The sequence below is a fragment of the Gekko japonicus genome, unplaced genomic scaffold, assembly GCF_001447785.1.
Source record: "Gekko japonicus isolate JY-2015 unplaced genomic scaffold, Gekko_japonicus_V1.1 scaffold547, whole genome shotgun sequence".
Lineage (NCBI taxonomy): Eukaryota > Metazoa > Chordata > Lepidosauria > Squamata > Gekkonidae > Gekko > Gekko japonicus.
In genome coordinates this window covers 681,153-694,573 of record NW_015167551.1, presented here as the reverse complement: position 1 = coordinate 694,573, position 13,421 = coordinate 681,153, and the positions used below count along the sequence as shown (strand labels likewise).

Here is a 13,421-nt window from a genome sequence, read left to right as displayed (position 1 = left end):
TATTTCATTCAAGTCTGCTAGCTCTGAAAGAAATAAGTCTCAGGAAACACATAGACCCTCATGAAAGCCTAAAACCCTCGACCTACCTACCCAGAAATAGAGAAAGCATAAAGGTTTGGAAATCTTTTTAAAAATTTCCTGGTGGCAGCCGGATATATACAGTAAAATAAAACATAAAGAACACTTTTAAAGTAAAACCAGACCTCCCCAGTTAAGGGGTCGTCACAGTCCCCTTGTTTCAAAAGGCAAGGAGCTAGTCCTTCCAGCTTCTGAGATCAGGCTCAAAAGTGTGTGACAGAATTCCAGGGCATATCACTTTTCTCATCCTGACTCCTCAAGGATAACTGGAGCAGGATAAATTGTGCCGAAGGAGGAAGTCTGGAATTTGCATACTATGCATACAGAGTCCAGTCTGACACACTGGCTTAAATAGCGATGTGTGATGTTCCAGAAGTGTCTGGAATAAACAGTATTGTCCACCTGCCCAAGGTGATGGAGTGGCCAACTGTCCTGAGTTTTCAGACTGAGTGCCAAACCAGGTGTGGGTTGGACATTCCATTTTGGTGATCCCAGTGGTTTCTAAAAGTTAATACACAGGCATGGGGAGTTGTGGACTGTGGAGGGGGTTTAAGCCTACACACACACACTTTGCCCAACTCACTATATACAAGTTTCCCCATTGGCGAAGATACTGGAGCCCTTTAAATTTGGGGAAATGATGCAGGGGAAGGAATTTAGTCACTTTCCCTGCATGCCACAGTCCTGAATGTAATGGGAAAGGCTGTATACCTGAAAAATGTATATCACTGGGAGCTCTGGCCACAGAATTCCCGGTGCACATCTGGCTTAGCCTACAGGGGCCAATGTTATGTGATTGCTTCTAAACCATGAAAACCTTTGCTAGTTTCAAATGTAATATCGCTTAGCAATGACATAAGAGGGTTGTTGGAACACTTCACATACATCACTTGGTTATAGTCCTTAAAGTAAAGGTAAAGGTTCCCTTGCTCGAAAGCCAGTCGAGTCTGACTCTAGGGTTGCGGTGCTCATCTCCATTTCAAAGCCAAAGAGCCAGTGCTGTCCGAAGACGTTTCCGTGGTCATGTGGCCGGCATGACTAAACACCAAGGCACACGGAACGCTGTTACCTTCCCACTGAAGTGGTACCTATTTATCTACTTGCAATTTCTTGCTTTCAAACTGTTAGGCTGGCAGGAGCTGGAACTAGAGACGGGAGTTCACTCCATCATGCGGCACACTCGGGTCTCAAACTGCTGAACTACCGACCTTCCATAGCCTGCAGTTCAGCGTCTTAACCACTTGAGCCACAGCAGCTCCTTTTTTATAGTCCTTATGAATTGTAAAACAGCATCGTCCCCATAGTGCAGATTGGGGGGTAGTAAGGCAGCAGGGAGGGGTTGCCAAAAAGAGATTCGAACTGGGAACTACAGTTCACTGCTTAGGCTCATAGCCACAGTCCTCTAGGAGCTCTTGAGCCTTTCTGTCTGTTTTTGGATTCAAGTGTCGAGGGTGAGTAGGGCTGGAGACATCTTCTTGTAACCTTCCCCTGGGACTCCATGGGGGGGGGGTCTTCTAGAGCGTCCTCTTTTAAGGTACAGCAGTTGGTCTCACTCAAAGGATTCCTGTTAGTAATGTACACAGTCTCTAATTCTTTTAATCTGACAAATGACTTAATTGTGACACTTCTTTGACTTTTTTTTTTTTAATTAAACCCCCAAGTTCTGAGAGCATCTATTGGTTTGGGTCCCGTGGGTTCATCCTGCAAATAACACTTTTCCCCCCAGTGCAAGGAGGCTTCCCATGATGCAAGGAGCTCACTGCCTTCCCATAAAACTGGATCATAGGCCAGCCTTCCCTAAAGGCTTCTCCTACACTTTCCATAATTCTCTTTTGGAAACCAAGATCTGACCCTGGAAACCGTATCTTTCTTGCCATACATTAATTGGTATTGTTTTCTTCACAGCATATGCATGTTGATTAAGTAAAATGTTTCCTGATGGTTACTAGAGTGAATTTCTTAGACTCTTAGGGGGAGATTAGTGGGAGTAATGGAGAAGGAGAAGGTGGTCAAAGGTTGGAATGTAACGTCCATATGCAATCAGAATGCTACTTGCTTGGGGTTCATAGTGGGGGCTGGCATGCCCTTTGTGCCATTCGTTGGTTTCTCAAAAATATCTGGTTAGCCCCTATAGAAAATGGAATGCTGAACTAGATGGGTACCAAGGTCGTAATTTGCCTGGGACACCAAAAACTTTGGGCCAGCCCTGGGTGGGTCACCATCAGTGTTCCCCCTAAGCTGAGTTAGTGTGAGCTAGCTCAGTTTTTTAGCCTCCGGCTCACACATTTTTGTCTTAGCTCAGGAAGGATGGCTCCAGGGCAAACTAATTGATGCAGCAGGCAAATCACTCGCTCACAACTTTAATGCCAGTGGCTCACGAAGTAGAATTTTTGCTCAGAAGACTCCACAGCTTAGAGGGAACATTGGTCACCATACCAAGTAAATTTGGACCAATGGGTCACCATACCAAAAAGGCTGGGAACTGCTGCAATGATGCCTCCTCACTGGGGTCTAGAACATATTTGAATTCTAGACTGCCATGTTTGAGTTATGAAAACTTAGCTTGAGACAATTTTTTGTCCCCAGATTTCTCACATTCTGCCTCTGTAATAATTGAAGAGTCTGTGTGTTCTTATGTTAGGAGTCGACAGTAATGGGTAATGTTTAAACATTTCTGGGATGAAACAAGCATTCAAATTTATGCAAGGGAAGCATATTTGCATATGTTATGCTAAGATGTATTAAGGTTGAGTACAGCATGTTTATTATGTTACATCTACAATCTGGACCAGCCTGTCTGAGTGCATGAGGATATGAAAGGTGCTGAGTTATCCCTAAAACCAGGTGAGGGAATATTTTGACAGTGGGTTGGAGCCAAGCCACCAGCATGACTCCAAAGGTGTCCTTCTGTCTGTGTAGCAAGCCATCCTGTTCCACGATCACCTTCTCTGGGAATAGTTCGTGAGCGGAAGAGCATCTGTGGATCCAGTCTCAGGGTTTGAACCCAGTTCTGTGAAGCAATGTATTTAATACCTATCACTAAAACATGTACACAGTTTTTGGGCTACATCCTGCAGATCCATTAGTGGTGGCATTTCCCCCTGACGAAGGAGGGGAAAACTCTGCCATTCATGGAACAGATCCAGCCATTCATTAAATGTGGTGGTTATCAGTTTCTATCTACTCAGTCAGTGGTAAATAAGAAAAGGTTATTTCCCAAAGATGGTGAGACATGACTTGAGGATTTCAGATGCCAAAAAACCTTTTGCCGCAGCATGAACTAAAGGCCTGCCTTGTCCCAATCTTTGTTAACAGAATTAGCTTCTCAGGAAGTAGCAAATGCTTGTAATTCCAGAATGGGCCGTTTCATTTTAAAGCAAGGTTTAAAAACAAAACAAAAAAACCCTCCTGCTTTGGCATTTGAGAGTTTCCTCTGCCGGCTGGCTTGAATTAAGCTACATGAATACCCTTATTGGATAACTACCTAATGGTGCATTAGTGCCAAACCAAATGGCTTAAAATGTCACTTCTCATTTTCAAGATGGCTACATTTGTTTTAATGGTTAACAGCAGGCCGGGTTGATGGCAGGGTTCCGAAACAGGGACTGGCACTGTGGTGGAATGGGGCGCTATAGACCTACGGCGGTAGAATAGACTATGCCAAGTCAGAGTGTGGAGAATTGCGTTTTGTATGATTGCATAGCTCTGGATGTGTGTTCACACACAGTGAGTCGAAAGTGAGTCTAGAACCTGCTCCTGCGTGAATTAGACTTTTGTTTTTACTTGTAGAGCTTCTTGGACACCATGATCTTTATTGCCTCCCACACTTGCAGTTGGAAATGCTGCTGTCTGTTTTCCACCTAAAAACTGCTCCCTTGAAATGGAGTGTTTCCATGGTTGGTATATTTTGCTGTAGTTCGAGATCTATCAGCGTTCACTTTATTATTTATTTAAAATGCACAGTAAGTTCCTGCTTAAGGTGATTGAGCATAGTTTGAAAAGTTCCGGCTGGCTTCAAAGTTCCTGCCATGACCTAGATGGCCCAGGCTAGGCCAAGCTCATGAGAGCATGGAAGCTAAACAGGGATGGGAAACCACCACCAGGGAAGTCCAGGGTTGCTACACAGAGGCAGACAAGGGCAAACCCACCTCTGTTTGTCTCTTCCCTTGAGAACCCTACAGGGGTCACCATAAGTGGCCTGTGACTTGACGGCACTTACCACAGCCAGTGGCCGATCCAGTTTCAAAAAATGGGGTGGGGAAAGCTACAGGAAGAAGAAGAAAATCACACATACTGAATGCTTCTGTTTTGTTGATGTTTCCATGCCTAGAAGTCACTATTTTTCCACCTTGTTTTTATCCAGCCCTCCTTACAAGGAGCTCAGGTCCCCGTGCACATGGTTCTTCCTTTTGCTATTTTATCCTCACAACAACAGCTTTGTGAGGCAGGTTAGGCTGAGAGCAACCAGCCCGAAGTCACACAATGAACTTTCATGGTTGAGTGAGGCAGGGCTTTTTTTGTAGAAAAAGCCCAGCAGGAACTCATTAGCATAATAGGCCACACCCAACAGCAGAGACTCATTAGCATATTATGCCACACCCCTGACAGTACAGCTCATTAGTATATTAGGCCACACCCCATGCCTTCCCTTGGCTTGCCTTGAAGGGAAGGGAAGACAGTTTAAACTTCCCTTGGCTTGACCAGGTGTCCCGCGGCTGCGGGGAGCCCAAGCAAGCCAGCCCTTGGACAGGCTGAGGAAGGCATTTAAATGCCTCCCCGATTCTTCCAGGCCCGCCCACCTCGGAGTCGCCAGGAGGGTCGCTCTCCAGGCCTTCCCTCTGTAGCAGGGGGGGTTGGCTGTAGTGGGCGTGGCCAACTTTGAAGCCAGCCGGAACTCCGTTCCTGTGCGTTCCTGCCCAAAAATAGCCCTGGAGTGAGGACTTCTGAGTGTTTCTCCCTGTTGGTCCAAGAACCAAACCTGTACCACATCGGCTCATTTGTTCATGTCAGGTTGCTGTTTAAAAAAGCAGATGGCTTAAAAACAAAACAAAAACAACCCAACATCTCTATCCTCACCCAAGCCGTTGAAATAATTTATAATATTCCATATGAATTCTAGCTCCTCTGCTTTAAGAACTAAGGCCTCCTCCAAAGCATTTTGGGAATTGTAGTTTGGTCAAAGTGCTGAAATGTTTCCCTTAAAAATCCCGTGTCACAGAACTACATTTCCCATAGTTCCTTGTGTTGAGGAAACAATTTCTGAAGCTCCGGGATGTTGAGCACTGTGAATGGTCAAAGGTTACATGGCAAAAGCCACCACTCTTCCTGTGTGGCTGCTAAAAGCCCAGCCCGTCTCATTCCGCTTTGCAGTTTGGTCTGCTTTGGTCTGTGCAGAGCAAGGTTGAGATTCCGCCCTCCCCGGTGATCTTGCAGTCAGGCACAGGAAGGCAGACTGTGTGTTTTGCAGACAGGTGCCACTGCACCAGGGGAGAATGAGGTAAATAAGCCAAGCTAATTGCTGAATAGCTGTTTGCTGGCTCTGGCAAGAGAGAAGCCTTAGGAACAGCTGAGGTTAGAACACAGGGAAGGAGAACAGCAAAAAAAACCCACAAAACCCTTGATTCTGGCAGAGGGAAGTGACTGCAGAGTTGCATCAGAAGGAATGTCCCCCTCCTGATGAAGCCAGTTTTTCTTTGGAACATCCAAATTAAGTGACGGTGTGGTTTAGGTGTCTCAGTGCACAGTAGGTTGCTGTCAGGCCAGTGCATTCTGAATCAGTCCAAAAATTGAATCAGGGTGGAAAGAAGTTGCTATGTAAATTTTAGTGCCTTTTTAATGCCTCCTTTCCTCAAGGAGGCCAAGGAAGCATGATTTTATCCTTACAACAGTCCTAAGAGGTGATGAGAGAGAGGCTGAGTGGGGGGATTTGAACACAGGTCTCCCCTACTGACTTTAGTGAAGCGGGCTTACCTGCCCTCGACTACAGGTGCCAAATACAGCAAAGGAGAAGGTGTGTGTGTGGGGGGGTCATCGTGTCTGTGTGCCATACTGAATGTGACCAAGAAACAGGACTGTGGAGGGTTGGGAGGAGATTAGGCTGTGCTGCCTCACCACTCTCCCCCCAGATGGGGTCTAAATTTGGACCAGGAGATGGGGGTTAGTAAAGGTTCCTGCAGGTGTGTCTTGCAAAGAGTTTATGGGGTGAAACAGGGAGAGGAAGGATAGGCTGATGACTGGACAGAAAAGGTCCCCTGATCCCAAAGTGTCATCCGTTTGTCTATGACATTTGAGGGCCTTTCTCTAGTAAATGTGGCATTTTCATTAAAGTTATGGGAGTTAGTAGTCCTTTTCTGTGCCCCCCCCCTTCTCCATGTCATGAGTACTGTACATTCCACTTGCCATTGCAAGCGCAGAATTTTCAGATGTGCAGCAAGGGCCTCAGATTGATCCCCCGGCTGCGAAGAATACAACTGGCCTCTGTGCTGCCTTAAGAGAGCCTCTTCCTTACTGCTGTTCCTAAGCCTGGGTACCAACCTCAGGGCGGGACCCAGAGTTATCCTGGAATGAAACTAATCTCCAGACTACAGAAAAATGGCATCTTGGGAGGGTTGACTGTATGGTACACAATAGAGTCTAGGAGAAATCATAGAGTGGCCTCACATCCCTGCTGGTCTCCCTTCCCTCCTCAGGCATTAGCCTCCCACAATCTCCAGTAGTTCCCCCAAACTGGTTTTGGCAACCCTGTTCCTCAGGCATTTTGATCACTCTTCCAAGTGTAGTGTCTCCTGTTCTCCCAACACAATCGAAGGCCTTTAACATCTTTGTTTTCTTGTTGGCTTTTCCCGCATGCACCAGCAAAATGGCTGAGGAAGAGATGGGGGGAATCATTTATACTTGTAGACAACAGTTTCAGAGATTTCTGAGTGCCACATTTCACTATAGTGGGCAGTGTTCCCCCTAAGCTGAATTAGTGTGAGCTAGCTCACAAGTTTTTAGCCTCCAGCTCACACATTTCTGTCTTAGCACAGGAAGGATGGCTCCAGAACAAACTAATTTATGCAGTAGCCAAATTACTCACAGGACCAATGGTCCCTCTAAGCTGTGGAGTCTTGTGAGCAAAAATTCTACTTTGTGAGCTACTGGCATTAAAGTTGTGAGTGAGTGATTTGGCTACTGCATAAATTAGTTTGCTCTGGAGCCATCCTTCCTGAGCTAAGACAAAAATGTGTGAGCCGGGGACTAATAAACTGTGAGCTAACTCACACTAACTCAATTTAGAGGGAACACTGCTCACAAAGTTAATGCCAGTAGCTCACAACATAGAAATTTTGCTCACAAGACTCCACAGTTTAGAGGGAGCTTTGGTAGTGGGAGGGGTGTCTGTGGTTGGATTAAGCTGTTACAGGGACATCCACTTTGGAGTGGGATGAGGCAAGAAAGGTTAATCTTTTCTCCAATAGAAATTGTCTCCACGAAGTACTACTAAGGATTCCTGGTGGTTTTTAATTCCCTACTGGACACATGGCAGTAGGAGGGGGTGATTTCTGTCTGGGAGATGGCATGGAATCGGAGGAGGGAGTTAAGCTCGCCTGCTTTAGCACTGATCCCTCATCTAAATCCAGTGCCCCACCCCCCAACTGTGTTTTAAAGCTACAGGGCACATGAAACAATCCAATCATGGACTTGCAAATGTACAATGTAGGTTAGCCCAATGTCTAATGGATGTTGGCCAGGAGTCCCCATCCTTGTTGAACCTGTGGGTTTTTTCTTTTTCTTTCTTTTTTTTTTTTGGAATTTTGAGAAGGTAGCTTGGGGCCGACCACCAAATGGCCGCCAGAGGGAAATGGGGTCCAGGGCTGGCATCAGCATACCCTGGAGTGGGGCAGTTGCCAGGGCCCAGGGGTTGTGGTTCGGGGTTCCTGACACACACATCTCCTGCCACCTGTCTGCATGCCTTTCCCCACCGGTTTGCTACCTGTGCTTCCAACTGCCCAGCATTACGTAGGTGGGGCACAGTGGTGGAACTCTTGAGAGCCATTGCAGCAAGACTAGACAGTGCTGTCAAGGAAAGGGTGTGCAGGTGGTACAGGCAACTATGGGCAGGCAAGAGGGTGAAGGACGCCCAGCCAGGTGGAGGATGGAAAGGATTGGGGGAGGCGGCTGGTGGTGAGCAGTGTACACAGGGTCCCCCAAAAGAAGGAACCAGCCATTCTGGAGACAATCACAGAAGTTGGGAGAGTTTCCAGGCAAAGTATCCTCCTATGATGGAAGCGGCTGTCTCTGAATGGGTGCTCCTTATTAGGGATGCCAGCCTCCAGGTGGGACCTGGGGATCCCCTGGAATACAGCTCATCTCCAGACTACAGAGATCAGTTCCTCATGGAGAAAATGGATGCTTTGGAGGGTGGACTCCCAGGCATTGTACTCCACTGAGGTTCCTGTCTTCCCCAGGCTTCATCTCCAAACTCTAGGAGTCCCCCAACCTGGACCTGGCAACCCTACTCCCCCATCCCTCACCAGTGGCCATGAGGGACCGGGCAACATTATTCCCTACAAAGGTGAGCCACCCTGGGCTCTTTGGGAGGACCTGCTGTTTCCGTGATGTGGAGAAAATCTGGGATTGCATCTTTGCCTTGGCACTGAAGGAAGAAGACCACAAGAAACACAGCAATGGGCACCCTGATTGAGGTTACGGATGTAGCTGACATCACAATTCCTGTTCAAGTAAACACTATACAAGTGAAACCTCAAAAAGGACTACTTTTTTCTCTGCCTCCCACATTTTCCTGTGTGTTGTAATTTTTTTTCTGTGTTGAACCTCACAAAAGTGGGAGTATTCCACTCTCAGTATCACAAACACAGGGATGGGGGGAGGGTTGTTTGCAACTAGAAAGAGGTTTTATTAAGGTAATGACTGACATTTGTGTGGTGATGGCACTGTACATCTATTGTAGCTTTTAAAGTGAAACAACAGCACGTACAAAAGAGAGGAAAAAACAAACCCCAAACTGGGCTAAATGTCTCTAGTTCTTAGCATCACAGGCTATTGTTCATACTATTCAAAACTTCATTCCAGAAAATTCCAAGGACCGACTTATCTTTGGGGGAAAAGTAAGAATTTCCAACTTAATTGAATATAAATAACGCGCACTGGACATTTTAAAACTTTTTTGATTTAATTACACATAAATAAATATATACAGATTTCAAAACAGTTCGGGTTTGGCCTCCTTCAAGTTCTGCTCCTTGTGTTTAAAAGATTTATTAATTTATTATTATTTATTATTTAATATTATTAGTAATGTTTTGAAAACCTGGGAGGAGAGGCTGTGAGTTGTAAAATATCACTTCTCTTGGGGTCCTGGCTAGCCAAATGAAACTGGGCTACAGTGGAGGCTTTGCAGGGATTTTCTTCCTTGCAGGAAACTACCAAAAGTTAGGTAACAGTCCCTCTCATAAAGCCTAGAGAAAATACACAATGACTGTCAATTGGTCAAAATCTGTAAACAAAGTCCCAGAACCACAAGAGCAGCACTGCTGGCAAAGTTACTTTTTCCTTGGCCAGAAGACACAACGGAAGTGGACTTCAGTGGGTATTCCTCTCTCTATGATCCCTCCAGATCTATCCCATGAGACAACTCAAAATCCATTGACTCTCAGTAGCTCTTGATTCCACCAGGACCTGTTTGCTTTGGTGTGGTTTGGCCAGGCCTTGAGAAATACCTCAATAGTTTTATGATTGTGGGTTTTTTTTAAAAAAAGTAATTGCACATATGAGCTGGCTTCCCATATCCACTACTGCAAATCAAAAATGTCAACAGAAACCTATTGATGTGTCTGGATTGGCATCCATCAAAATGAAGTCCCCTTAGATGTTTTTCATCAGTCTTCACTTTCTGTTTACTTGATTTCTGAAAGGCCTCTGTCACAATCTGAGAAAACATGGAAGGAAGGTGGTTCTTTAATTGGCTTCTTTCCCTCCATACATTGATAAGACCAGGCCTCCTATTTAATGATCCGGGAACAGAAGGACTCTCTTACAGGGGCTGGCTGAGAAATTCTGGAGGTTATTTCCGATGTTTCACTTCCTTTTCTGAGGTTTTGGAGTCACCAACTGAGTGGCTATTCCCTGTGCTGTTCATGAACATTTTATCCAGCCCTTTGAGCGATTCTACCAAGTAGTTCTGGAATGCCGTCAGAGCTGCACAGATGGCTGGCCCCCCAAAACCATGAGTTATTAAGCTGAAGTGGGTCAAGCAGCTCTGAACTCCAGGATCCAAGATGAGCGATGGGCGGCTGTTTCCAAGTGGGGAGCGATCCTGAGCCATCAAATCAGCAAATTCTTTGCAGATTTGCCTGAAACAAGGAGGAGGAGAGAGGTAACATTCAGAAAGAAAAGATACTATTTATTTCTGTATTTTTAACCCTGCACACTTGGTGGCATTCTGGATGGTTAGTCATTATCATTTGCCTCAAATCCCAGTGGTTGGGAAAAGGCTGGGTTTATAATTATTTTACGTGAAAAATGTGTTAGAACAGTATAAAATTGCAGTAAATAGCCTATCCATAAGACACCCGTAGTTAAAACCATTACCCCCAGCAGTTAAACATTCTTAAAACAATTTTCAAAGACCTTTCACAAAGGAAATCCAGAAGCAAATCCGGAGGGAGGCAGAGGATGATAAAATATGTTTAAAAGCAGTATTTATTTATTTTGATATCTACATCTCTTCAATGGAGACCTAAAGCAAATTTACAACACTGTTTGCCCCTCCTCCATTTTACTCTAATAACATTAAGATGCTGAACTGCAGGCTGTGGAAGGTTGGTAGTTCAGCAGTTCGAGACCCGGGTGCCGTATGATGGAGTGAGCTCCCATCTCTAGTTCCAGCTCCTGCCAACCTAGCAGTTCGAAAGCAAGAAATTGCAAGTAGATAAATAGGTACCACTTTGGTGGGAAGGTAACAGCGTTCCATGCGCCTTGGTGTTTAGTCATGCCGGCCACATGACCACGGAAACGTCTTCGGACAGCGCTGGCTCTTCGTCTTTGAAACGGAGATGAGCACCGCAACCCTAGAGTCGGATTCGACTGGCTTTCGAGCAAGGGAACCTTTACCTTAAGGTGCGTTATGTTGAGACAGTGACTGGTACAAGGTCACCCAGCAAGTCTTCGTGGCAGAAGGGTGGTTCAAATATCTTGATTTTGTATTGTATTAATCACTTCGCGAAATACCTACAAAGTGTTATAGTTATAATTGAAGATTTAAGGACTGTTATAAGTTTGATGTTAGTTAATGGTTTTGTTTTTTCAATGTTTGGAGTTCTATTAATTGTTATTGTTGTGATGATTATTGTTACTATGAAAAGTACAATAACATCCGAACAGGTATAACACACCTTATACAATGATGAACAAGTTAAAACACGTAAAAAGAAAGAGAGTGATCAATTACCACAACAGGAGCCAGGTCAATGTAGAACATGACAAAGACAAGGCTATCAAGTTCAAAATTAATAAAACACCATTCACGCACTCAGTGAAGAGCTACTAAAGGCATAAAATTGTTTTTCTCTTTCAGGGAGCTTACATTGTTAAAGGTCTGAAACTTAAATTTTATAAAAGGTAACCATTTTTTGAGTAAACTAGTAGAACGAGCTGAATCTGCTTTTCTTCCTGAAATAGTATCAGTAATTTTATCTGAAATAAAATAATCCCATATCTTTAGTTACCATTGTTGCACCGTGGGGGGATCTGCATCTTTCCACTTCATGGCTATGACAGTTTTTGCCGCAGTGATCATAGTCATAATTAGATTCTGCCGTATTTTAGGTACATTTGAGTCTTCCCAAAGGTTTAGAAGAATAACTTCCGGAGTCTCTGGGAAGTCGCAGGAGGTTATTTGCCTAATCTCTTTAATTACCTGGGACCAGAACTGTTTAATCGGGCTACATAGCCACCAAATATGGTAGAAGGTGCCTTTTTCCACACCACATTTCCAACAACTTGGGGAGGTATTATGGGTAACGTGCTAATCTGGTTGGGGTCACATACCACCTAGAAAGCAATTTAAAAGTTTGTAATTGGATATTTATAGCTTTGGATACATATACCGGCGTTTTCCATATGAGTGACCATTGTTCATTTGAAAGCTCATGCTGAAGGTCCTTATGCCAAGCCACTTGATAGTTGAGCAGACTAACTGGGTTGCAGTTATACAACTGGCCATAGATTTTGGAAATCATACCTTTGATAGGTATTGTATCGTAGAAGAGCATCTTTTCATAGTCAGAGAGTGATAACTCATATGGCAGATTTAAATGAGTGATTTGCCACTAGATCAGCCACTTGTAAATATTCATAACATGGTATTTTAATGTTATGGTCTTGTTCTAAATTGAGTTTAGAAAAGATTTCTCCGCTAGACAGTATGTCTATGAAGCGTGTAAGATTTGCCTCTGTCCAAGATTTGAATGCACCTGCAGGCTTTCCAGGAGCAAACCAATCCTGGCCTATGAAAGGTGTTAGTGCCGATGTAGATGGTGCTAGCTTTTCCCGGTTTCTGTCCCACACTTTTTTAGTTGCCTCTAGGAAGAGGTGACATCCATATTTATGATGTAAACTTTTGTTTGACCATAACAGGGTCTGAAAGGAGTTCGGAAAGATATGGTTTTCTTCTAAAGATTTCCATTCTGCCACTAAGTAGGTCTGTACTGTTTCACTATGTTAGTCAATATAACAGCCTCATAGTATAATCTTAAATTAGGCACAGCTAGCCCACCATCTCCTGCCAACCTAGCAGTTCGAAAGCAAGAAATTGCAAGTAGATAAATAGGTACCACTTCGGTGGGAAGGTAACAGTGTTCCGTGCGCCTTGGTGTTTAGTCATGCCGACCACATGACCACGGAAACGTCTTCAGACAACGCTGGCTCTTCGGCTTTGAAACGGAGATGAGCACCGCAACCCTAGAGTCGGATTCGACTGGCTTTCGAGCAAGGGAACCTTTACCTTTACCTAGCCCACCATCACAAGATTTCCTATGTATAGCATCAAATTGAAGCCTGGGCTTCTTGTACTACCAGATAAATTTGTTAAGTTCTTTTTGCCACTTGTTAAGCAAGTCTAGCGAGATATAAATTGGTATAGCTCTAAAATAATAGAGAATCTTTGGTAGTATTGTAGATTTAACCAAATTAACTCTCTCCACTAAAGATAATGTTTGTTACAACAAGGCATTAACTCCTTAAGAATTCTCATTGCCTCTATATGGTTCACTTTTAGCAAGTCTTTAAGATTCAGTGGCACCTGGAGACCCAAATACTTCCAAGTAAATGTGATCCAATTG

The 13,421-nt window shown here is 44.4% G+C and overlaps 1 protein-coding gene across 1 annotated transcript in view; it reads right to left on the bottom strand.

Annotated features, from left to right (window-relative positions):
- Window positions 1-9,831: 9,831 nt before the first annotated feature.
- TFAP2E (transcription factor AP-2 epsilon (activating enhancer binding protein 2 epsilon)) overlaps window positions 9,832-13,421 on the bottom strand; it is a 116,383-nt gene continuing 112,793 nt past the window's right edge. Inside the window, exon 7 of the mRNA XM_015413687.1 lies at window positions 9,832-10,433. Within this exon, the coding sequence (XP_015269173.1) occupies window positions 10,145-10,433 (289 nt within the window). The 3' untranslated portion in view covers window positions 9,832-10,144. The remainder of the gene's footprint in view (window positions 10,434-13,421) is intronic.